Raw genomic sequence first — 27,198 nt, forward strand, 5'->3', positions numbered from 1 at the left:
TCAGAGCTGTCAAACAAGGGGATCTGAATAGATTTTCTCAAAAGGCCTGTCCACTTCTAATAATCTATGATGCCATGCAATAATAAATGAAAGAAAAACCTTGTAATAAAGAAGGACTTGCTGAAACTTGCATTTCAATAGCACCTCGGTTGTAGATGCCCACTGGTGCTCCTAAAGGGAGATGTTAGCACTTTCCAATGTGAGGACAGCTAAGGCATTCCTGTTCTTTTTGAAAAGATCACACGGGAGCCCCCAGTTGTTGGGCCACATTCACAGCTGCTTATGATGCAGTACAGTCATTTTATTTCATGTTTCTCCTTTTTTCTTCTCTCTCCCCTAGTGAAATTTCTCAGAGTGATTCCCTGGAAAAGATAGAAGCTAATGCCTTTGACAACCTCCTCAATTTGTCTGAAATGTAAGCATCAGCTAACAGATCGTTTGCTGCTCTACACACTTCTACTCTCGCTGGTTGGAGTCACTCGGTTTTTGTATTCAAGCATCTACTGCTAGGAATCCAAGAGGGAAAGACTACAGCAATTACTAGGTCTGGGCAGGTACTAATTTCTCTCACTGCAGTGGCCTGAAGGTTGCCATGGTGACAACTGTTTCTCCTTGAGAGCAGTATAAACTCTGAAACATCACAACACAAAGCTTGAAATTAAAATTGACACCGTGGAGTCCTGCCAAGTAGCTCTTACCTTACGAAAGGGAAGGTGTGAGTACTTGGGGTGGTAGGAAAATTTGGGAAGGAGATTAGAGATCATGAATCAGTCCATGAGGAACTGTTTGGGCATATTCATTCATTCAGTAAATGTTTCTTGAATACCTATTATGTAACAGGCCTGTGTTGGGACGTGTGTAGGTTAGGTTTGTTGTTGTTACTGTGATGTCTTAAAGTTAATTCTTAAAAATTATCCTTTCCAAATTATCATTTTCCTCCAATTTACAAAAAAAAGAATGGGAGAACACTGGCTTAGTTCAGTTTTCAGATGATGAATTTGTGTCCCAAAAAGGTCATTTGACTTGCCTGATGTTGGTCACCAAGTTAGCTGGGAAATAAAACAGGTCACGTGACCGCTAACTGGGTCTCTTGTGTGCCCTAAATCTGAGCATCTACAAACTTCATGAGCATAAGAGTTTCAAAAGGGAAGGGAAGGGGAAAGATGTTAGCAACAAACATGTTGTCAGCACTTGTGCTTGGCACTTACAGTATTTCCTCTAGGTTGTGTCATTTAATCCTCAGAACCACTCTGCAATGTGAAGTCCTTACCCCTTTTGTTCAGGGGAAGGAATGGAAGCTCAGATAGGTCGGTAACATGACCAATGTAGCACCTTAGACAATGGCAGGGCTGATTCAACCTTAGCCTGTCTTTCTTCAAAACTTGTGCATTTTCCACTATACCAAAAGGCCTCCCTATGAATGGCCCAAGTAGCAATTATTTAAAGAGAATGATTGATAAGTCTGAGAGTACCTGCCACATGTCCAACCAAGGGCCAAATGTTGCTGAAATACAAAGGAGGTAAAAGTACAAATCTCCCCAGGAGATAACAGTGTGGCCAGGAAAGTAAGAATAACTCTTCTTAAAGTAAGAACAATTATAAGAAATCTAAAATAATGGATATTTAAGTACAAAAGGTAATGATTATTGAAGTACTAGTCTAGACTTTTCTGTGAGATGGAATTTTGAGGGGCAGGGAGCTCATTACAATTATAGATGACAGCCCTATTCCAGACCTAGAAATCTGCAAATTTAACAGAGTTCGCAAGTGATGCTGATTCAGCACAGCTTACATTGGGAACTGTAAGAGCAGCTTAAGATAAATCAAGTTTTTCATGATGCAAAACAACATTTATCAACGGAAAGAAAAATGAAGTGTTCTAAGGGAAAGTTTATGGGCTTTCCCCAAGGAAGGCCCTGAGATTAGGTTCTCTGTGCTTGGTTCACAGCTGTATCCCCAGCCCCTAAACAGTCCCTGGCACATGTAGGAGCTCAATAAATGTTTGTTGAATGAATGGATGGATGGAGAGATAAGTGATCTAAGGTCAAACCCCAGAAGATTCTTAAGAGATAAAGCCCCTTCCATCTCACCCACATAATGCCTTATATGGCTCATTCAGATGTAAAAGTAATGACAACAAAGTGTCTCACCTTTAAATAATCAAAAGGACATACAGGATGGAAATAGGCACCAGTGGGGGGTAGGTATGGTAAGGTGGACTGAGACTCGACCTGGAGCCAGAAAAAACGGGGTTCACCTCCAAGTTCTGCTACTTCTCAGACAAATCATTCAATTTTGATTTCATCAACTATGATAATAATTAACATTGACTGAAGCCTTACTGTGAACCAAATGCACACACTTATTCCTTTAAAACCATCCTACGAGAAAACCAAGCAGTTTAAGTGATATATTCAAGGTCATACAGTTCATAAACCAGGATGTAAAACCAAGCTGATTCCAGAGTCCATACACCTAACCAACACACTGCATTTTCTCTATATAAGAGTAATTATTACTTCCTTAGGAAGTTGATAAATGGATTAAGAAAGCCAAAGGCATTTACTGGCTTTTTATTGAATCCAAAGTAGACGGAACTTGGCAACTGTGGCCTCTTTTCAAAGTGTCAGAATTCCTGGTGGAACTAGGGGGGGCAATAACACCACCATCAAGTTATGGCTGCACTTTTATACTTGGCAGAACCCTGCTTCAATACATTATCTCTACACTCTCTATTACTGCCTATCAACCTGTGAAGTAGAAAGAGTGTATATTATTATTTCAATATTATAGAAGGGGACACTAGCTCAGGGAAATTAGGAGACTGGGCATCATCATACAAGAAATTATCAACAGAATGAGTGTAAAATTCTCAAAATCAAAGCCCCTGGACTCTGCCCTGATGCCCTCAGACTGGGTGACCATTTGGATAACTGGTCAGAACCAGTTTGTCAACAGGGAGAATAGCTAATTTGCCCATCTGTCCTGGAAGTAGAATCTTCCATCACTCCCAGTATGCAAGATCCATGGTGGGGCAGGACCTACTTGGCCAGTAGCAATGGACATAGACACTGCCCAGGGGGCAGGGGGAGAGAATGAGGTGGAACAAGTTGGGGGTGATGGAACAGACTCCCAGCTAGGATGCACCTGCCTTGGCGGGATGTTGAGAGCAGAGCCTCCTCGCAAGCACTTGATTTTGTTGATGCTGTTTCCAGCCAGCATCTTCTGGTGACAATGGTCTCATGCTTTCCAAACAATCCACATCTAGTAAATTGCTGCTTGTTTTCCCTTCTCTTTACAGACTGATCCAGAACACCAAAAACCTGGGATACATTGAGCCCGGAGCATTTACAAATCTCCCCCGGTTAAAATACCTGTGAGGAACTTTCCTTTTAAACAATTGGGGAAGGGAAGATGGGCATCTGATAAAAATCAGAACAAATACAAGGTTGAAAGCATTTTTTAAACCATATACTTAGCATTATTTGCATGTCTGTCTTCAGCATTATGATTTAGTCAGCATTCCTTTTCAGCCATTATGCTGGGCACTTTTCAGATACCTGTAAGTGGTTCTCAACATTGTCTCTGACCAAAACACGTGAGAAGACTATCACCTCTTCGCAGTAATTTCAAAGCTGGCAGTATGAATGGGGGACAATGACACTTTGAAGGGGTAAATCAGAATCTCTGAGGTGAGGTGGTGGTGTGCAGAGGATAGGTGAACATGGATGTTGGGCAAACAAGTGTGTTAGGCTTGCTCGCTTGTACTTTGCCTGATTGGTGCATGAGCACAGGGCAGCACCATGTGTGTATAGACTGTGTAAGGCTGCAGGTGCTTGTCCTCAGGGCAGCAGATTGTAGATTGTGGATTGCCTGCTGCCAGTGGGAGGGACCTTGTTTGCCAGGGAAGGGGTTTTTCCCCCAGCCTGTTTTGGCTTGTGAGTCCTTAGAGAGAGAGAGAGAGAGGCACTTTTCCCTGCCTGCTTGCTCTTCCGCTGTTGCGAGACTAATAAGCGGAAGGGCCCACCATCCTCCAGCTCCACAGTTCCCTTACCGTCTGCCTGAATCCAGGGGGAACCTGCACGGCCACGGCCACGGGCTGTACAGCGGGAAAGGCAATTCTGCTTTGACCTCTATTCCTCACTGAGAGTCACTGACCTCCTTTATTTCATTTGCTCATTTATTCATTAAGTGATATTTTAAGTATTGCCTTCAGGCTATAGGCCCTTTGCCATATAAACTAAACCATTATTTTCTATTTCCACTTAAGTCTGATTAAGTCCACTAGTTAGAATGATCAGTTGAGTACTCCTCTAGCCCTGAAGATGCATTGCCTTGTTAGCAAAACCTAAATTCCTGAAATTTGATATAATCTGTACATTTATCACTATGGATCTTCTCACATAGCAAGCAAGCACATGTTCACACAGACAAATTTAAATTTCTCTAATATAGATGTCCTCTCTCTCTTCTTCCTAATAAATTAAATTCCATAAAATACCTAGAGGATGCAAAAGCTACAATACCCAGCACCTCCAAAAAAAGGGAAAAAAGAAAAAAAAAGGAACATGGTGAGAGGAGGGCCAGGTTCCCTCTGGCGTTCACTGTCACCTGTCGGTCTGCTCCAGGGCCCTCGGGGGTGCTGCTTGCATCAGGGTGGCTCCTTTGGCAGCTCTGCTGGATGACTGCTAACCCAGGTGTTCTGATTCTCCAAACCCTCAAGGGATCTACAGGACATTTAAGCATCTCAGCATTAACCACTTTGTAAAACATAAGAAAATCCTAGAGCCAAATTTGATGGCTGTAGCACCTTGTTCTCTAAGAATCACTGTTATTATCACATAGCATTTTTACCACTCCCTTAGCAAAAAAAAAGTGATATTCCCTCAAGCCCACCCAGTACACGTTACATCTAAGCCCACAGTGCTATCACCAGCCACAGACAGGGCAAGGATACAGGGTGATCTGGGTAACGGGGACAGGCGGAGCACCAGAGAGAGCCGGAAGAGAAACCTGGCTTCCTTGCATGGCACCAGGGTGCCAAGCAGTTCATATCGGTGGTCTAGAGTCCATGACTGGTAAATTTAAAACTCAGTTGGGGACATCCAGATGCCTAGACTCTTCTGTAGGAGTCCCATTCTCGTGTAATAAAATGCCCTTCAATTTAACTTACCGCTGAAGAGTCTCTCTTCTGTGAAGTTTATAAAGCGGGGGGGGGGGGGGGGGGGTAGGGAGGCTTGAGTAGCTCAAATAACCAAAATAATGGTTAATGACATCAGTGAGATACAAGGAAGAACTTCCTGAATCTCAGGATAGCTAAATAAAGAAAGATTTGTAATGATGAGGGATATGGATTGCTCGCATAGGGGCTCCTCATGCAGAAGTGTTTGAGTTCAAACCTGTTCTACTGTATAGGGATGCTTTCTACAACTCTCAAGAGCATGGCATAAACTAATTACCAACAGGAAATTGGAATGCAATAAATAGGAGAATGCAATGGACACGATAGGGAAAAACAGGCTGGAAAATAAACATAAATTAAAAACCCTGCATGTTTGGTACCAGCCCCTAGATTTCTAAATAGGAATCATTACAACAACTTCTCCCATGGTGTTAGGGGCTTTTAAATCCTCACAGTTTTCAACAGCTGAAAGCATGACTCATAAAGCCAAACTCAATATTTTTAAATTTAATGTAAAAATAGTATTTGCGAAATGCCTTTCTACTATTTTTATCTCTATGCATTAATAACAATCACTTTTACTCACTCTGCTCACAACCCACCTTGCCCCAAATCACAGGAGCATCTGTAACACTGGCATTCAAAAGCTTCCAGATGTTACGAAGATCTTCTCCTCTGAATTTAATTTCATTCTGTAAGTACCAAGCTGATTGCTATGCATAGCAGTTTCCTATTTGCAGCTAAAATTTGGAAAGTAAATATTTCTCGTTTCATTCCTTAAGGGAAATTTGTGATAACTTACACATAACCACCATACCAAGAAATGCTTTTCAAGGGATGAATAACGAATCCATAACACTGTGAGTAAACCCCCAGATTCCCTTTCTGCCCCACAGCCTCCTGCTCTCCTCACTTCTAGCTTAAGGTGAACTCTTTTGTGTCTTTTGCCACACCCCTCACTCGCTGGTGACATTCTTTTTAAATTAAAGTGCCAAAGGTGAGAGGAGTTGTGTGGGATTGGAGCTGGGTCATATTCAGTTTAAAATGAATCAAATGGGCCCTGAGGATTTACAGTGACCGAATTTCCAGCTGATGAAAACGTTCAGCTTTGAAGCTGCAAAGCGAAAGCCTGGAGGGGAGTGACTGCCCTGGTTAAAAGAGAGCACAGAAATTCCAGGTGTCATCTGAGAAGAGTTTGGAGGGATATTCTCCAAGTAGGTAGAGCAGTTGATCAATGGACCCTGCTCTCTCTCTTTCTCTGATTGGTCACTGTCCCCTTGGGTGACTTTGTTTCTGAAGCAACACCATCCATGCCCATTCCCTAAATCCCTTAATATTAACTTTGAAAATAATGTCTTCTTATTTGACCATCACTCATCAGGTTACCAGCAAAGGCCTTATCTCTTTTCTTAAGGCCTTGATAGTCAAAGTATGGTCCATGGTCCAGTCCAATATCTACAGTGTCTTCTGAAAACTGGTTAGAAATGCAAACTCTGAGGACCATACCAAACCTACTGACTCAGAATCTGCATTTTCACAAGATCCCAAGTGAGTCACACGCACATGAAAGTTTGAGCAGGCATTGTACTAAGATAACAGGAGTCATTCTCTTCACTGTACACTTGCCTGACTTCCTGCCCTCTGAGATCTGTGCCATCATCACATGGGGCATCTTTCTTTGACCCACCATTCAGAAGCAGCATCCGGACCCCATGTCTCATTTGTATGCAACTCCAGTGACCCATGTTCAACTCTGCTCCACACATCCATATTCCTCTCCCTCTCTCTGCTTTGGTGACAGCCCATGGCAGGACTGTGAGGAGGCAATAAGTGAGCTCGCCCTTAGAGAGAGAGGGCATGGGCTGGATGACCCTGAGATGAGTAGCTGTGAAGCACGAGGAGAGACCCTCTCCGGGGACTCGCTTAGATCTGCCGCTGAAAGGCAGGTGACATGAGAAAATCAGACAGGGATCCATGCCACAGAGGCCGCGAGCCCCATAGAAGTGGGGGGATTCTGATGAACATTCTAAACTAGGGTCCTGGCAGCAGATAGTAGTGACCTTTGACAATTATCTGTACAGCCACTACCAGGGCGTCCACTACAATAGTGTCTCCATGCGTGAGGAATGATCCAAATATGAAAGGACTTCAACAAAGTACCACCTGGAGAAAACAGTAGTGAATTCTTCTTTGAGATGGTATTTGTATAGTTGTTGGATAACAATTTGCTTACAGATACACCACCACAGGGCAGATATTCTGAAATAGTATGCTTTGTCCTTCAGCAATGGGGCCACATTTTTGAGACCCTGAGGGTCTGTAAACATAAATTAAGCTTTCTTCTTTGAAATCATCCACAACTAGGTGACTGCATGATCCAAGAGGGAGCTAGGGCAGAAGATTAATATAACCCCAGAAATGCTTTTTAGAGCCCCAGGAATATTTGGAGTTTTTATAAGGCAGCGCTCAGAATCAAAGTATCATCTGTGGTTAAGTTCTAAAGCCTGAATCTCATTTTGAATAAAAGGATACCATTCTCTCTGCTTGAATCACAATTACTGACATTTGAATAGAGAACCTAGACAATGCTTTAAAGTAAGGTGCAACTATTACAATAGTGCAGAGGAGGGGAAGATTCCTGTCTGAGCCTGTGACAGCATCTTCACGTCTAAAAGCCCTTCTCCTTTAACTCTGACACCATGATGTTTTGGAAAAAACTTATCTGAAGCGGCCCTCCAGACGTTTTAAAGGGCATCATGCATTGTGCAGGCCTGACAACATGGGGTCTCCCACTCGTATTTGTGATTTCTCCAGAGTAAGGAAACCAGTCTTTTAATCAAAACAATGCTGTGCACTCTATTGTGAGTCTGGGAAGAGCAGAAACGAAGAACAGCAGTTGAAAAGGTAACAATGTGCCATGTCCCTTGGAAAATTTACGCAAGCAGGACCCAGGCTATTAAAAAAAGAAAGAAAGAAAAAAGACATAAAAAATGTCCAAATGCAAAAATATCAATGATGCTGACACCGACCAAAGGTGGTTGAAGGCTTTCAGAGAGGAAGTACATCTGGGGCAGCCCAGGCCACCGAACTGACCTGCCTCACCCAGGAACAGAAAGGCCCCTACTCTGTGGTTTGTTTAGACAGGTAGCCGCTGTTCATGAAAATGCTGTCTGGAGTACGAAAAGGGAGAGCGGGAGGCCACTACTGAGTGTATGCTTAAGTATTTTCTGTGTTCCAGAACCTATTTCTAAGTGCTTAACATGTTTACTGTTTTAATTCTCACAGCTGCCTTGAGGTCAATACTATCATTATCACCCCTATTTTCAGATTAGGAAATTGAGACACAGAGAGGTTAAGTAACTTGTCCAGAGTAATTTAGCTCAGAAGGTGCAGACTAGGATTCAAGCCCAGGCAGTAGGGCTCAGGGCCTGTGGGCTGAACTCTGAGGTAGCCCTGAGAGCATTGTAAGCCCTCCCAAAAAGTACAAAATCTTAACATGTGTCAAAACTAGGATCAAGGCAGCACCTAGCAGTGATGGGGAACGGCACCCAGACTGCTGGCAGCCTTGCTTCGCCACAACCACAGCAGGGCTACTTTCGTTTGGCCCACTACACATGTAGCTTCGTCACTTACAAGGCAGAGAAAGCAATAAGGGCACTGGATCTGGACTCAGTTCTGACCAACAGACCATCTGACGTGCACTATGGAAATGATAAGAACCGCTTTATCCAATGACACATCCTAGGGTAAGGGGCCCCAAAGTGGCATGCCTGAGGCTCCCTGGGGGAGCTTGCTATAAAAGCGCATGTGCCTGGAGGCCACTCTCAGAGTCTGATTCCAAAGGTCTGCGGGGCCACCCCCTCCGCCCCAGGCAGTAGGTCTGAGTCTGTGTTTTTGGAGAGCAGCTCTGGTGATTCTGATTCAGTGGACAGAGAAGAATGCTTTGACAAACACCAGCCTAGACTCTAAGGAAATCCAGTTTCAGAGAGGTTCACAGAAAAGACAGGTGTGATTCTTTCATCGAACAGAGATTGCTATACATGACAAGAAACCACCATATGACAAGGTATTGCCAAAAATAATATTCTAAGTGTAAAATGAAAAAAGAAGATTCCAGTGGGACTGCGTGCTAAGGAGGCAAGAAGGTTCTCTGTAATTATACAAGACAACAGGTATAAACCAAGTACCCATCCCCTCAGCTTCTACAGTGCAAACGGAGAAGAAAAATGATTGGGAGAATGGCATACAGTAATCAATCACAGAATACGGTTAAGAGCTAGCATGTGAGGCTTTACACTCAAGAGACTCCCAGAAGAAAGCACACGAGAGCTGGGCAAGCCGGGGAAGGCTCTTCCTCCTGCGGCAGGACAAGGCTACGCTCTGCCCGGCCTGATGGCTGGGCGCCTGCTGGGCAGCAGGCATTGTGAGAGGCCTGAGGACTCATAGGATGAATTGAACATGCTCCCCTGCTCTCTCTGGACTTAATCTAATAAGGAGACTTTACAAATTATTTCATAACCTCTGTATTTTCTGAATTTCAGTGTTTAGATATCGTGCTTCAACATGAATCCTGTACTATTTACATGTATGCTGGTTTATCTCAGGTGGGCTGTGGATTGATGGAGAGAAACCCCCCCACACACACACACACACCACACAGAAAACATACATACACACTGCACACATACACAGTACACATGTACCAAGATAAAATTCCATGCTTGCTTTAACACAGGCCCGGAAAACCTTTCAGATAACAGCCCCAGGGAGCGAGAGCAAGTGGAGAATGTGTCTGAACTGTTTCTCAAGTCGCGTCCCCCAGACTGTGCCTGACATGGCCAGGCAGCTGCCAGCAACCTGCGAAGGGGAGCCAGGGTCCTGCCAGACACAGGAGTTGCATTTCATATTTTACCACAGCCCTTTCCGACTCGAGGCTCACATGATTGTTCATGAAGAACTTACACAAATATTTCTAACCAAGAATGTGGCTTTCAAACTTGTTTGACTATAATTTGTAGTAGGAAATTTATCTTCCATAGATCCACTTGTTCATCCAGTTCATTTAACATACACTTGTTGTAATCATCCCAGGTGCCAGCCACTGTTCTAGATGCAGAGGATTCTGCAATAAACACAACAGTTTACACTCTGCTGGGGGAGGCAGACAATGAACTAGTATAATATAATCGTGGGTCACACGGAGATAAAGCAACAGTGGGGGAAAAATCAGAGAAGGGTAATAGGGAAGGCTGAGATGCTGGAGGGGGGAGGATTATGGTTTAAACGGGGCATCCAGGAAAGGCCATGCTGGGAATCAAATACAGCCCTGCAGGAAGAGGAAGACAGCATCATCCCAGGGAAGAAAAGTGAAAACAACCAGTGCATCTGATGTGCTGGAAGTAGCCACAAAGTGTGTTCTGGTCCCGTTTCTGCCTCCCATGGGCTTTAGACAAGTCACTTTCCTCTCTGATCCTAGTTCTTTTTTTGAAAAATGAATGGGTGCCATTCAATTCTCCCCAAGTTTCTTTCTGGCTCCAATATTTCCCAGCATCTGTGTTCTAAGCAGCTTCTGATGTCTTATTCTGGGCAAATACAAACACACACAGAGATGTATACTAATATGTACATAACATTGAAAAATTGTGGAACAAAATTTCATAAACAGTGCTACCCTAATTGTATGCAGTACACTAATATTTTCCAATCTGTTCTAATCACTTCTATTTTATATTTTAAAATACTGATTGCACCAAACTAAATTGATTTCATTACCCACTAATGGGTCTTAAAGAACTGTTTACAGGCATTGAAATCTTCTTGGTTGTGAGGCCAGATATGGCATCACCAAAACCACATACTCACCCGGGAGGAAGGACAGCCAGTTCAGCATGGGAGTCCTCCTCTGCCCTCACCTCAGCCTCAGCAACTCAGAAAGCCCGTGTGCCCACACAGGCCCACAGACCGGCAGGCCGGACCTGAGCATAGACCGCTCTGGCCTCAAATCCCAGTTCGGCCACTGTTTTCTTGGACCTTAAGCAAACTACACAACAATACTGAGGCTTAGGTTTCTTTTTTTTTTTTTTTTTTTTTTTAATTTTGTTTATTTATTTTTTTAATTTTTATTTTATTTATTCATTTTAGAGAGGAGAGAGAGAGGGAAAGAGAGACAGAGAGAGACAGGGGGGAGGAGCTGGAATCATCAACTCCCATATGTCCCTTGACCAGGCAAGCCCAGGTTTCGAACCGGCGACCTCAGCATTTCCAGGTCGACGCTTTATCCACTGCGCCACCACAGGTCAGGCGAGGCTTAGGTTTCTAATCTAGATAATAGAAATGACAATGTAGATTGAGTCATAAATATATGTAGAAAGGCTGGTTAATTATTAATGATACTTAATAAACACTTAAAATTGGTGGTGATGAAGGTAGTAACAAACCGGAGCAAAAAGGAAAGGTTCATTTTCCCAGGAACTTAGAACCTCCAGTGTTAGCAAAACATAAGCTAGACATTGTGGGTGCCAGTAATTATCCTAGTAATAAATATCACAGGAGAAAGAAGGTGTGATTTCAAACTGTTTCTCTCGATCCTAAACCCTCTCTCTTCCCTCTTCAGCAAACTATATGGAAATGGATTAGAAGAAATACAAAGTCATGCATTCAACGGGACAACTCTGATTTCCCTGTGAGTATGCTTATTTCCCCAGCTCATGAATAAAAATGAAATATTACTCTAGCTACCAGATCACATTCAATTTTCAGCAACTAACTCAGGACAAAAATAAACTTTCAAGTGGCTAGTCCTAAGTGTTTCACGCATGTTACTAGGCAACTGGCTGGCTGGATACCCCAGAGGACCCTGATTTCAAAGATAAATGCAGCCTGGATACATTGAAGTTGACAGCTTGCTGAAATATTCAACACCCTACTTTGGGCTCCTCCATCTCTCAGCCTCCTTCCCTGGCCCCCCTTGCTCAGCTTGAGGGTGTGTTAGAGGCAGTATTTCAGCAAGCATGATTTCTTCCCAGTGGCCCCACTGCAGAGAAATCAAGTAACACCATTTACCAGCTAATCAGCCATAACGTTCCCACTCAGAGTCCTATCTCCCTACTGCTGGGGTTGGGGGGGAAAGACAGGCAATAGGTTGCTCATTTTCTATGGGGTAAGGCTCCCTTGCATTTTCACCACACCCCTCTCGAGTCCCAGTGTTAACAGCTTTTAAATTAAGGGGAGCATCCCAACCAACTGGTTCCTTCATTGTTCTCTACCTCTTTCTACGTAAGGCTCCTTTTCTATGAGTGTGGTTCGTTCACAATCCCCCTTGTGGGTACCCATAACAGGTACAAGGTGAAGTGATGGTCACATGACAGCTGTGTATAATAAAAACTAAGAGCACATGAAAACCACAACTAAAGATAAAATTAAGAAAAATAAACAAAAAGACTAATATAATAAATAGATCATATAAACTTGGCCAACACCAGTGCTTCTCAAACTTTAATACACATAAGAATAGCACAGAGATGGTTAAAACACAGGTTCCCGAGCCCCGCGCCCAAAGACTGCAGGATAGAGACTCAGAATTTGCAATGTTAACAAAACTCCCAGGAGATGCTGATGCTGCCCATGTGAAGTTGAGGAGCATATGTCTATGTAACATAATATTTATTCTGACTATAGATATTACCCAAAGACCCTATTATATTGATAACATGCTATGTAGCTTGGTGGCTGAGAGAACAGATCTAAGAATCACTAACTCAGACACTGTATCTAGCCCTACTATTTATCAGCTACCTTAGAGAAGTTACTTAATCTATCTAAGCCAGTGTTCACACTATAAAATGGAACCACTAATAGGCTTGTTTTGAGGCTACCCCAACCCAAGAAATGAAAAGGTCTGTTTTGTATCCTCAATACTTAATATAGCACCTGGCACAGAGTAGAGGCTTATATATTATTTATTACATTGCATAGTTAATTAATTATGAATGAATAAATGATAAATAAGATTATATTTTATGCTTTTAGCATAGGCCTGGCACATACTAAGTGCTCAAGAAACAGTAGTTTTTTAAAAAGTCATGCTTCCTATCATAGAGTAAATTTTTGTCATTTTTTTGTTGTTTTTGACTTGAATTTAATGAAGGGTTCACTCTAGCCAATTGAAGCCATTTCTGCCAAATGTAAATCAGAAGAATATCCTCGCTTGGTACAGTTCTCTCAGCTGCCTCATTCCATTATTCACACAACAAGTATTGGCTAAGCATCGGCTGTGTGTAGAGAAACATGCTATATTTTGAGAGAAAATGAACAAGAGTAAGCGCTGGTGTTTGCCCCACAGGAGCTTACAGCCTAGGAAGAAACATCTCCAAATGGTGTGTAAGCTGTACACTAAGCAGTGACTGAAACGAAAGAGAGGGAAGAGGGATCAGAGAAAGCCTCGCGAGAGAGGTAGATGTTGGGCTGGGCCTGACACAGACAAAGACAGAAGGACAGTGCATTCCAGGCAGACCCTCTCAGGGGAGGACGTATGAGATGTATGCATAAACCAGCAAACAGCACCTTTAAGAGACTTCTAGTTTGTGGGTTAGGAACAAAGCAGGAAGTGCCCTAGAAGCCAGAGAAAAGAATTGGACTCTGTTCTGTAGAAAATGAGAAGCTGTTGAAAGTTCTGGGATGGGGAGTGTGAGAGAGGTGCTTAGAGAGGGTCATCTGTTAGCATGGAGGACAGAGGGCTGGAGTGGGCAGTTCAGATCTAGCAACACAGGTGTCAGAGTTATCTGAATGGAGGGGGCAGCTGCAGTCCTTTGTGACTGAGGTCACCTGGACAAGGGGGGAAAATAAATGGACTGAATATAAAATAGGGGGAAAAGCAAGACACGAGGAAGGGAAGCCAAAGCAAAAGCAAACAGGTGGAAGGAAAAGCAGGAGGTGCATCCTTGGGCAGTCAGGGGAAATAGGACCTCAGGAAGCAGGGCCTTGGTCAGCCACGTCTCAGCTTCAGAGACAGCAAAATGGTGTGGACTTCGAAAAATACAATCAGTCAAGATTCTGTGCCCCCCCCCCTCATTGCTGGGAGAAAGAGGAAACCAAGAACACAAATCAGTTTAATTCACTTATTCATTCAGTAAACATTTATTAAGCATCAACAATATATTGGGCACTATGTTAAGTGAAGGATTACAATGGTAGAGTAGAAACAGTCCTGGCCCTCATGAAATTCCTGTTCTAGCACAAGAGACAGACAAAAAGGAAGTAAATTAATTTCTTGCAGGTAGTGATATATACTGTGAAGAAATAACCTGTCACTGAGGTCTGTGAGGTTACAGAAGGGCGATTGACTTTAGGTAAAGTGACACCCTCACTGAGAATATGATATTTAGGCTGAACCTAAAAGATGACAAGGAGTCTACCATGGCCATAGCAAAGGGAAATGTGTTACAGAAAGAAGCAGCAGCATGTGCGAAGGTCCTGAGCTAGGAAAGAAGAAAAGTTTATAAGCTCCGGGAACTGTGAGGAGGCCAGTGTAGGTGGAGGGTCATCGGCAAGGGGAAGTCTGATGTGAGATAAACATGCAGGTGGAGCAGGAGTATATAGTGCAGGGGCCATGGGAAGGAGTCTAGATTCTCTTCTAAGGACATAAAGACCCACTGCAGAATTTAAGCACAGAAGGAGGAGGAATTTTCAAAACAGTCAAACAAAATTTGCAAACTCTACATTCAGCCCAGTGTCCGACACCTTCCTCATAAGTAGGCCTGTCCAAAGTTGGTCAGACAATGACAACAAAGCTCTGCAAAGTTCTCAAACTCACTACTCACTAAGGCAGGACGGGGTGGAGAGGCGCAGCACCAGAGGTTGTCCTCAGACACCTCTGGGGGTCCGAGAGTCAGTGCCCATCGTTCCCAGAGCACCCAGGGTGGAGTCTGGGGGTTTCCCACTGGGCCTCAAAGGTCATTCTGCCTGTGCTTCTCATCCCCAAAGGACCGTGTCACCTGGGAGAATTTCCAAAAGTGACCCCCAGAAAAACGTGGTACATGAATTTAATTTCTTTTTGACCACGTTACTTAATGCAGAGTTATCAGTATACAAACAGATCTGAGTATTAATAAGACATGCAAAATGCTGTCATTTGAAAAACTAGTTTGACCTGGCTGACATGAGGAGGATTTGCTCACAGAACCCAGTTTCAACAATGTGTGACCATAACTGGACCTAATTAAAACAAACCAAATCAGGAAGAAGAGCCATGGAGGCTTGGGAAAAAAAATTTCTTTTGATTTAGATTTTAAGCAGCAATTGACTTGGACAACCTCATCTTCTTGAAAGTAGGAATACACCCAGGGGAAGGGACGATGTGAGACTTGACAGATGCGTTCTGATGAAAAGGGCTGAGGCATTACAAGGAGAAAGCTTGGTAGGAGCCTGTGAAAAACAGCAATCCGGGGAGGGAGACAGGGGCTTTTGCAGTTTTTAAATGGCAGGCATGATGTGGAGACAGGCAGAAAGACGCTGGAGAAGACCTAACGCTGTGAGATGGGCCAGGTCACCCCTAGGCATCCTGCAAGAGAAGGTGGCTTGGGCGTCAGTGCCTCTGTTTTGCCAGGTAACACTGTAACATGACACGGAAGAATCAGGTGCCCATGCTCAAAAATCATCGCACAACAATGCATGTCTACTGTGCCCACTCTCCAGGGTTTCCAGAATGCTCTTTGAGTCACCACCCTTCTCTTATGGGAAGAAAGTGCTGAAAAGAAGGATGGCAAGCCTGAGCCCAGGGCCTCCTCGTCCAGCACCCTTGTCACCCAGAGAAGGGCCCGTGCTTGGAGACACCAGCTCCCCGGGCCCAGGCAGGAGGCTACTTAGGGAGCCAGCCTGAGTGCCCCCTGAGCAGTTCACCCTGAGCTGCTCTAATTAAAGGGAACAGAAGCCCTCAGGTAGCCACTGCCTGCGCAGCTGTGGGCTCCTGCCACAGGCATAAGAGCAGTGGCCCTGAGCCCTTTTGTTTTCATAGCACGCACACCGGGTGATGATCACAGACACAGCACAGACCATCAGGACACCCAGGTTATGGGACAATTTTCTACACAGCCTGTTCTCCCTCCCATTTCTCACCCACTTAGACATGCATAATTGGGGGAGGGGTTCAATTAACATGATAAAAGGGGCAACTGAATGAACCCTACTTTTTCTTTTCAAGTAAAGTATATGCAAACCTCAGTCTCCCAGCAGTAAATGCTGAGCCTCCAAGGCCAGGCCAGCTGAGAGCCTTGAGACCAGGCAGGCTCACTTCCACCCTCAGCCTTGACGTGTGGGGCAGCATTTTCCCCTCACCCAGCTGGCTGACAGTAACTTTCCATTGCTCCTGGGCAGGAGGGTGCCAATGTTAAATTGTAGGACAAAGGGTTCCATCAAACAGGGGCTATTGCAGGAGAAAAGTGGGGCCACACACACTTAAAATTCCACAATTTGGCCAAGCACTAGCTTGTCTTTGTACACATGGCCTACAGTCCCCCCTCGCGCCCTCCAGCCCTGAGCACTATGCACACGCTGGTCCAAACATGAGCATGCACAGCTCTGATTGGTTACACCAGAGGTACAAACCGCACTAAGGACACTGTTCTTCCCACAGGGAGCTAAAGGGAAACGCACAGCTGAAGAAGATGCACCATGAAGCCTTCCAGGGGGCCACGGGGCCCAGCATCTTGTGAGTACAGTGGCGCTGCCTCCCCTCCTAATCCAGTGCACCCCACCCCGCAGTCCTGCTAAGGGTGTCCAGCCACATCATCCCCAGCCTAGCTGGTGGGGCATCAGCCACTGCATGTGGAAGAGCTGCCATGACAAAGCACCACACACAGCACGGCTTAAACAACAGATCTTGTTGTCTCAGTTCTGAGGCTAGACGTCTGAAATCAGCTGTCAGCAGAGTTGGCTCCTCCTGAGACTGTGAGGGAAGGCTCTGCTCCAGGCCACTCCTCACTGCGGGCAGTTCCTTCTGGTCATGGAAGTATAATGCCAACCACTACATGGCACTGTGTGTGTGTGTGTCTGTCTCCAACTTTCCTTCTTTTTGTAAAATACCAGTCCTACTGGATTAGGGTCTGTTGAGCAGATAAAATGTATTATGCTCACTTTGTTAAAGAGGCCGTTGCCCAGGTGATATTAATGTGTGTTGAGAATCCTTGTAGCCTGGGGCTTGGTTTTGGGATTAAGCCTTTTCTACCCTTTTTGCTGTGGGGTGGTACAATCCAATCATGCCTCAGAGAAGTGACTTTGTATAGAGACTTCCCTATTTTGTATATTGGATTAGAGGTTGTGAAGCTACACTATAAAATGGGGGCAGAGCGGAGTTTGTGCTCTTGGTTCCTGAGATTATCATTAGAAGAGAGAGCAGAGGAGAGCAGAGAAAGGCCACGTGGAGGAGGCCAGGAGAAGCAGCCAAGATGGTGGAGTGCTGAGTGAGATGCCAGTTTGTGCAGTTTGTATCTGGGATAAGGAGATGGGGAACTGAGGAGAATAAGGCTGGTGAGCTAGAAACCTTTGATTCTAGGAAACTCGGATAAATCAGTAGCTTTGTGAGCACTGAATGTGATTGGGTTTTGGAGCCCAGTGTATGTTTTACTTGCCCGCCGGGTGCAAGCTAGGATTAAAGACTATGGCCCACCAGTTTGTGGCTCCGTTGTTTCTTTACCGACTGTCCGAATCCAATGAGAACCTGCAAGGGCCGGGCTGCTGTGATAGTGGCCCTGGCCGTGGCTGCTGGCTTTACAGGGTCCATCCTAATGAGCTCATTTTAACTGATTACCTCTATAAAGGCCCTATTTCCGCCTGACCAGGCGGTGGTGCAGTGGATGGAGCATCAGACTGGGACGCGGAAGACCCAGGTTCGAGACCCCGAAGTCGCCAGCTTGAGCGCAGGCTCATCTGGTTTGAGCAAGGCTCACCAGCTTGAGCCCAAGGTTGCTGACTTGAGCAAGGAGTCACTCGGTCTGCTGTAGCCCTCCGGTCAAGAAACGTATGAGAAAACAATCAATGAACAACTAAGGTGCCACAATGAAGAACTGATGCTTCCTGTCTGTCTGTCCCTCTGTCTGACTCTGTCTCTCTCTCTCTCTCTCTCTCTCTTTCTCACACACACATACACACACACACACACACACACACACAAGACCCTATTTCCAAATAAAGTCACATTCTGAGGAACTGGAAGGTTAGGACTTCAATGTATGAATCTGGGAGACACAATTGAACCTGTTACATTAAACACAAAGGGCTGTCTCACATGCTGGCAGCGGGAGTTGCCTACCAGGCACCTATTCATGGCGTTCCAAGACCAGAGGTCTGACTCGCCCCCACACTTGGCTGACTGGGCTGACGCTCTGTGCATCGGGCTCTCTGAGGGTGTGGGAGCAGAGCCAAGTTCCCTTCGCTATGGAAGTTTAGTGTAAAGACACGTGAGAACAGTAAGAGGAATAGGAAATTGAATGAGTTGTCTCCCGACAAAACCTCTGGAAGCCTGAAACATCCTCCAGGAAACAATTACAGCTGCAGCCTGGGTTCAGGGAGAAGCGCAGCAGGGTCCAGACACCACAGCACCCATGCAGGGGGACCTCTCACCCCTCCACAGAGGCGCCGGGCCATTGCTCCCTACTCTAGATGCTGTTACTCATGCCTCCAACAAGCATGGGCTGGACACGCCCTGCTTGCCAGGCACCGTGCTGGAGAGACTGGGGAGCAAAACAGCTTTGGTTCTTTCCCTTAAAGGGATTATGGTCATGTAGGGCAAATAACAATAAACAGACAAAGCAATGAACAGGTATGGTATTTTAGAATGACAAAAGTGCCAGAAAGATAGTGGGCAGAAGCATGGGCGATGGCAGATAGGATCAAGGTAAATAAAATATGTAGTGTGCCAGATGGTGTTGGCTCAGAAGACTCGGTTGGTGGGAAGAAAGAGTTCTAGGGAGGTGGAGTTACCATTTCGAAGAGGATGATCAGGAAAGGATATCGTAAAATTTTGTCATGTAAGCAAACACCTGAAAGAAGTAAGACAATGAGTTATATGCATTTCAGCAGGAAGAGCATTCCAGGCAGAGGGAACAGCAAAAGCAATGGCCTTGAGACTGGAACTTGCCTTGTGTATTGATGACCAGAAGGAGGCCAGCATGGCAGAATGAGCAAAGAGGACAGTCCCCGAGAATAAGGACAGAGAGGGCCTGTGACCATGATAAGGACTTTGTGTCTTATCAGCGCTGACTGTACTAGTGCCTGGCCCCACCACCATCAAATCCCGACTGTACTAGTGCCTGGCCCCCACCACCATCAAGCCCCGACTGTACTAGTGCCTGGCCCCCACCACCATCAAACCCCAACTGTACTAGTGCCTAGCCCCACCACCATTAAACCCTGACTGTACTAGTGCCTGGCCCCCATCACCATCAAACCCCAACTGTACTAGTGCCTAGCCCCACCACCATTAAACCCTGACTGTACTAGTGCCTGGCCCCCATCACCATCAAACCCCAACTGTACTAGTGCCTAGCCCCACCACCATTAAACCCTGACTGTACTAGACCTGGCCCCCACCACCATCAAACCCTGACTGTTCTAGTGCCTAGCCCCACCACCATTAAACCCTGACTGTACTAGTGACTGGCCCCCATCACCATTAAACCCTGACTGTACTAGGCCTGGCCCCCACCACCATCAAACCCCAACTGTACTAGTGCCTGGCCCCCATCACCATCAAACCCCGACTGTACTAGTGCCTGGCCCCCACCAACATCAAACCCTGACTGTACTAGGCCTGGCCCCCACAACCATCAAACCCTGACTGTACTAGTGCCTGGCCCCCACCACCATCAAACCCTGACTGTACTAGTGCCTGGCCCCCACAACCATCAAACCCTGACTGTACTAGTGCCTAGCCCCACCACCATCAAACCCTGACTGTACTAGTGCCTGGCCCCCACAACCATCAAACCCTGACTGTACTAGTGCCTGGCCCGACCACCATCAAACCCTGACTGTACTAGTGCCTGGCCCCCACCACCATCAAACCCTGACTGTACTAGTGCCTGGCCCCACCACCATCAAACCCTGACTGTACTAGTGCCTAGCCCCACCACCATCAAACCCTGACTGTACTAGTGCCTAGCCCCACCACCATCAAACCCTGACTGTACTAGTGCCTGGCCCCCACCACCATTAAACCCTGACTGTACTAGTGCCTGGCCCCCCATCACCATTAAACCCTGACTGTACTAGTGCCTGGCCCCCCATCACCATTAAACCCTGACTGTACTAGTGCCTGGCCCCCCATCACCATTAAACCCCGACTGTACTAGTGCCTGGCCCCCACCACCATCAAACCCTGACTGTACTAGTGCCTGGCCCCCACCACCATGACTTCATCTATTCTCCAGCTCCTACCACCATCCATTCTGTGTTCTTCCTAACTTCTGCCACCAAAACTCCTGAGCCTCTCTACTTCCTAACTTCTGCCACCGTCAATCCTAACTCTCTCTACTTTCCACTCCATCTCATGGCTTCTGCATACTTATGGCTTCCACTATTTCATGGCTCCTGCCCACTTCTTTCTCTGCTGTCTCTCAGCTTCTGCCATCCTACCCTAGGGCTCCCTTTCTATATGTTTTATATTTAACATTCACCAGACTCAAAATCTTACAAGTTAGTTGAATGCTCTCCAGTCTAGCACGCCCTGTAGGCAGAGCTCTTATGGCAAGCTGGCTGCCTACCTGGTCACTGAACAGCTAAAGAGAGTTGCCTATGGGTCAGGCACAGGACATGACGGAGTTAGTGTGGCCACAAGGCCCCCTGCATGTCAATCTTTGATTGAAGAGCTGCTTGGACAGTCTGCTTAGAAATGACTGTCAGCACTGCAGGCACCCGGTCATCTCCAGGACAGTGGGACAGACTGCATCTCCTACGTCCAAGCAGCCATTCTCTTTATACCTTGTGGATTTAAGTGGTGTCTATAAGCATTCCTTCCACCCACACCCCAAAAATATTTCCACAACTGGTCTGTCACTGAGACTGAAAATCTATTATCAGAGAATCACTCCTCTGTAATGAGACCTCACCATTTTTAGAATCCTACTTTCAAATATACCCCCCCCCCAACACACACACACCACCAGGTCTGCAGAGTCATGTGCTTAATCCCCAACACATCTGAGATAATAACTCTATAAAGCAGAATGAGAACACTGGTTACCTAAGCCAATAAGAACACAAAAGCAGCAAAAGTCTGCAGCCTCTGGGGCAAATCTCCCATCTTGATTGTTCCACCAAGGTCCTATACTAGTCGTCATTCCCTGTTGTCAGGTTCACCTGTCTATCAATCACCTACTGATCCCCTCCCATGTACTGGGCACGAGGTAGCGGGACTGTTTGCTGGGTGGGTTAGGGGGAGGTAGGGGCTGTGCTGCCAGAAGAGCTTCATGGTGTGGCAGCAGCCACTGAGAAGATGGGCAGAATTTGTAAATCTCCATTAGCTGCTCTTCCTCCTCATTTTTAACTTGAAGTTGTCTTGGACATTGCCTCAAGTCCAGAAAAACCAAGCTGTTCAGAAGCTTGTTTATAAAAACTGAGCTTTCCACACCGCTCTGCCTGCATGACTGAGTTTGCTTGCTTTGGGCTGATGAATCCAGTTTGCCTTAGAGAACGTGCATTCTGCTTCCCAGGTAGATGCTGGCTAACACCACAGAGCTCTCCACAGTGAAACCAGCCTGTGCTTCATGAAAACCTGCCCTGCAGGGTTGATCAATCAAAGACCAAGGCATGTGAAGCCCTGAGTATTTTCCTTAGGGTAGAGCACAAAAGCTGATGTCACTGCATGTGCCTGCTATATCATATAGCAGGTAGTTGTTCCACTTCTGCAAAGTGGAGAGAGGTGGGGTGAGAAAGGAATCCGGAAAGGAGAGAGAGGAATGCTAATGAATGTAGAGCAGCTACAAAGAGTTATACTCAACCTTGAAAAGAATAATGGGGTGCATAATGGATGAAAACACAGTGTAGCTTTTTTGAATTTAGATCTTTTTAAATTATTATTAATTTTAATAAGGTGACATTGATAAATCAGGGTACATATGTTCAGAGAAAACATCTCCAGGTTATTTTGACATTTGATTATGTTGCATACCCACCACCCAAAGTCAAGTTGTCTTTCGTCACCTTCTATCTACTTTACTTTGTGCCCCTCCCCTCCCCCCTCCCACCTCTTTCCCTCCCTCCCACAACCATGGTAACCACCACCCTCTTGTCCATGTCTCTGAGTCTCATTTTTGTGTCCCACCTATGTATGGAATCATATAGTTCTTAGTTTTTTCTGATTTACTTATTTCACTCAGTATAATGTTATCAAGGTCCATCCATGTTGTTGTAAATGATTCGATGTCATCATTTCTTATGGCTGAGTAGTATTCCATAGTACATATGTACCAAAGCTTTTTAATCCATTCATCCACTGATGGACACTTGAGCTGTTTCCAGATCTTCGCTATTGTGAACAGTGCTGCCATAAACATGGGGGTGCATTTCTTCTTTTCAAACAGTGCTATGGTGTTCTTGGGGTATATTTCTAAAAGTGGGATAGCTCAGTCAAAAGGCAGTTCCATTTTTAATTTTTTGAGGAATCTCCATACTGTTTTCCACAGTAGCTGCACCAGTCTGCATTCACACCTGCAGTGCAGGAGGGTTCCCTTTTCTCCACATCCTCGCTAGCACTTATTCTGTGTTGTTCTGTTGATGAGCGCCATTCTGACTGGTATGAGGTGATATCTCATTGTGGTTTTAATTTGCACTTCTCTAATGATTAGTAATGTTGAACATTTTTTTATCCGTCTATTGGCCATCTGTATGTCCTCTTTGGAGAAGTTTCTATTCATTTCTTTTGCCCATTTTTTGATTGGATTGTTTGTCTTCCTGGTGTTGAGTTTTACAAGTTCTTTATAAATTTTGGTTATTAACCCCTTATCAGATGTATTGTTGAATATGTTCTCCCATTGTGTAGTTTGTCTTTTTATTCTGTTCTTATTGTCTTTAGCTGTGCAATAGCTTTTTAGTTTGATATAGTCCCATTTGTTTATCCTGTCTTTTATTTCATTTGCCTGTGGAGATAAACCGGCAAATATATTGCTGCGAGAGATGTCAGAGAGCTTACTGCCTATGTTTTCTTCTAAGATGCTTATGGTTTCATGGCTTCCATTTAAGTCTTTTATCCATTTTGAGTTTCTTTTTGTGAATGGTGTAAGTTGGTGGTCTAGTTTCATTTTTTTGCAGGCAGATGTCCAATTTTCCCAACACCATTTGTTGAAGAGGCTGTCTTTACTCCAATGTATGCTCTTACCTCCTTTGTCAAATATCACTTGTCCATAAAGGTATGGGATTATTTCTGGGTTCTCTGTTCTGTTTCATTGATTTATATGCCTGTTCTTATGCCAGCACCAAGCTGTTTTGAGTACAATGACCTTGTAGTATAACTTGATATCAGGAAATGTGATACCTCTCACTTTATTCTTCCTTTTCAAGATTGCTGAGGCTATTCATGTTATTTTGGTTCCATATAAATTTTTGGAATATGTGTTCTATATCTTTGAAGCATGTCATTGGTATTTTAATTGAAATTACATTGAATTTATAAATTGCTTTGGATAATATAAACATTTTAATGATGTTTATTCTTCCTAACCATGAGCACAGTATATGCTTCCACTTGTTTGTATCTTCCTTGATTTCTTTATCAATGTTTTATAATTTTCCGAGTACAAGTCTTTAATCTCTGGTTCAATTTACTCCTAGGTACTTTATTTTTTTGGTTGCAATAGTGAAGGGGATTGTTTCCTTAATTTCTCTTTCTGACAGTTCATTGTTGGTGTATAAAAATGCCTCTGATTTCTGAGTATTAATTTTATATCCTGCCACCTCGCTGAATTCATTTATCAGGTCCAGTAGTGTTTTGACTGAGACTTTAGGGTTTTCTATACACAGTATCATATCATCTGCAAATAATGATAGTTTTACTTCTTCTTTTCCAATTTGGATGCCTTTGATTTCTTCTTCTTGTCTGATTGCTGTGGCTGGGACTTCCAGGACTATGTTGAATAAGAGTGGTGAAAGGGGGCACCCCTACCTTGTTCCTGATCTTAAGGGGATTGCTTTTAATTTTTGCCCATTGAGTATGATGTTGCATACCCACCACCCAAAGTCAAGTTGTCTTTCGTCACCTTCTAGATGGCCTTTATCATGTTGAGGTATGTTCCCTGTATTCCCACTTTGCTGAGAGTTTTGATCATGAATGGGTACTGGATTTTATCAAATGCTTTTTCTGCAGCTGTTGAAATTATCATGTGGTTTTTCTCCTTCCTTTTGTTTATGTGATGAATCAGATTGATTGATTTGCGAATATTGTACCAGCCTTGCCTCCCCAGAATAAATCCCATTTCATCATGATGTATGATTTTTTTCATATATTGCTAGATCCAGTTTACTAATATTTTGTTGAGGATTTTAGCATCTAAATTCATCAGGGATATAGGCCTATAAATTTCTTTCTTTGTGTTGTCTTTGCCTGGTTTTGGAATCAGAATTATGCTCGCCTCATAAAAGGAGCTTGGAAGTCTTCCTTCCTCTTGAATTTTTTTAAATAGCTTGAGAAGCATAGGAGTTAGCTTTTCTTTGAATATTTGATAGAATTCACTTGTGAAGCCATTAGGCCCAGGACTTTTCTTTGTTGGGAGTTTTTTGATGACTGTTTTGATCTCATTTTTGTAATCAGTCTGTTTAGGTTTTCTGATTCTTTCAGAATAATTTTTGGCAGATTATATGTTTCAAGGAATTTGTCCATTTCATCTAGGTTATCTAGTTTTTTGGCATACAGTTCTTCATAGTATTTTCTTACAATATTTGGTATTTCTGTTGTGTCAGTTGTTATTTCTCCATTCTCATTTCTAATTTTATTTATTTGAGTCCTCTCATTTTTTTCTTGGTGAGTCTGGTTAAAGGTTCATCGATCTTGTTTATCTTTTCAAAGAACCAGCTCCTGGTTTCATTGATCTTCTGTATTGTTTCTTTAGCCTCCATGTCATTTATTTCCGCTCTGATCTTTATTATTTCCTTCCTTCTACTACATTTAGGCTTTACTTGCTGTTCTTTTTCTAGTTCTTTTAGATGCAGGGTCAAGTTGTTTATTTGAGCTTTTTCTAGCTTCTTAAGATATGCCTATAATGCTATGAACTTCCCTCTCAGTACTGCTTTTGCTGTGTCCCATAAATTTTGAATTGATGTATGCTCATTATCATTCGTTTCTAGGAATTTCTTTATTTCTTCTTTAATCTCATTGTTAACCCATTCGTTATTTATTTACATGCCATTTAGTTTCCAAGTGTTTGAGTATTTTTCAGTTTTCCTGTTGTGGTTGATTTCTAGTTTCATGCCATTGTGATCAGAGAAAATGCTTGATAGGATTTCAGTCTTCTTAAATTTGTTGAGACTGCTTTTGTGCCCTAACATGTGGTCTATCCTAGAGAATGTACCATGAGCACTTGAAAAGAATGTATATTCTGCTGCTTTAGGGTGAACGGTTCTAAAGATATCTATTAAATCCAGTTGATCTAGTGTGTCCTTTAAGTCTGCTGTTTCTTTGTTAATTTTCTTTCTTGAGGATCTATCTAGTGATGTTAGTGGCGTATTGATATCCCCTACTATTATAGTATTGCTGTTGATCTCGCCCTTTATATCCATCAAAGTCTGCTTTATATATTTAGGTGCTCCTATATTAGGTTCATAGATATTTATAATGGTTATATCATCCTGTTGGATTGCTCCCTTTATCATTATATAGTGACCTTCTTTATCTCTTACTATAGCCTTTGTTTTAAAGTCCATTTTGTCTGATATAAGTATTGCTACCCCAGCTTTTTTTTTTCATTTCCATTCGCATGAAATATTTTTTTATCCTTTTACCTTCAGTCCATGTGTATCTTTTATTTTAAGGTGTGTCTCTTGTAGACAGCATATGAATGGGTCCTGTTTTCTTATGTCTTTTGATCGGATCATTTAATCCATTTACATTTAAGGTTATTATTGATATGTAGTTGTTTATTTCCATTTTATTCTTTAACAACTGTATTCCTCTTTTGCTATATTCTTTTTCCCCTTTGATCTGTTTACAACAGGCCCCTTAGCATATCTTTTAGCATTGGTTTGGTTGTAGTGAATTCCTTGAGTGTCTTTTTTTTGTCTTGAAAGCTTTTTATTTCTCCTTCAATTTTAAATGATAGCCTTGCTGGATAAAGTAGTCTTGGTTGTAAGCTCTTGTTCTGCATTACTTTGAATATTTCTTGCCATTCCCTTCTGGCTTCAAGTGTTTCTGTTGAGAAGTCTGATGTCATCCTTATGGGGGCTCCTTTGTAGGTGATAGCCTTTTAATCTCTAGCAGCTTTTAACATTTTCTCTTTATCACTTAGTTTTGGTATTTTAGTTATAATGTATCTTGGTGTAGATTTCTTTGGGTTTCTCTTTAATGGAGTTCTCTGTGCTTCTTGAACTTGTGAGACTTTTTCTTGTATTAATTTAGGGAAGTTTTCAGCTATGATATGATTGAACAAAGTCTCTATCCCTTGTTCTTTCTCTTCTTCTTCAGGAACTCCTATAATATGGATATTATTTTTTCTCTTCATGTTGTCTCAGAGCTCTCTTAGAGTTTCCTCAGACTTTTTGAGTCTCTTTTCTTTGTTCTGCTCTGCTTCTGTGCTTTCATTTATCTTGTCTTCTAACTCGCTGATTCAATCCTCAGCTTCATCCATCCTGCTTTTAATTCCTTCCATTGTGTTCTTCATTTCTGACATTGTATTTGTCATTTCTGACTGATTCTTTTTTATTATTTCAATGTCCTTTTTTATATTTGCTATTTCTTTATTTAGGTTGTTCATAATGACCACCTATTATTGTTTTAAGATCTTTGAGCATCCTAACAATTGTTATTTTAAACTCTTAAT

The 27,198-nt window shown here is 43.6% G+C and overlaps 1 protein-coding gene across 1 annotated transcript in view; it reads left to right on the top strand.

Moving 5' to 3' along the window:
• LHCGR (luteinizing hormone/choriogonadotropin receptor) overlaps positions 1–27,198 on the top strand; it is a 231,427-nt gene that overhangs the window by 192,625 nt on the left and 11,604 nt on the right. The window contains exons 8-13 of the mRNA XM_066372725.1: positions 341–415; positions 3,302–3,376; positions 5,802–5,876; positions 5,965–6,042; positions 11,796–11,864; positions 16,812–16,886. Coding sequence (XP_066228822.1) covers positions 341–415; positions 3,302–3,376; positions 5,802–5,876; positions 5,965–6,042; positions 11,796–11,864; positions 16,812–16,886 — 447 coding nt within the window. The remainder of the gene's footprint in view (positions 1–340; positions 416–3,301; positions 3,377–5,801; positions 5,877–5,964; positions 6,043–11,795; positions 11,865–16,811; positions 16,887–27,198) is intronic.

This window comes from Saccopteryx leptura, chromosome 3 (assembly GCF_036850995.1).
Source record: "Saccopteryx leptura isolate mSacLep1 chromosome 3, mSacLep1_pri_phased_curated, whole genome shotgun sequence".
Taxonomy (NCBI): domain Eukaryota; kingdom Metazoa; phylum Chordata; class Mammalia; order Chiroptera; family Emballonuridae; genus Saccopteryx; species Saccopteryx leptura.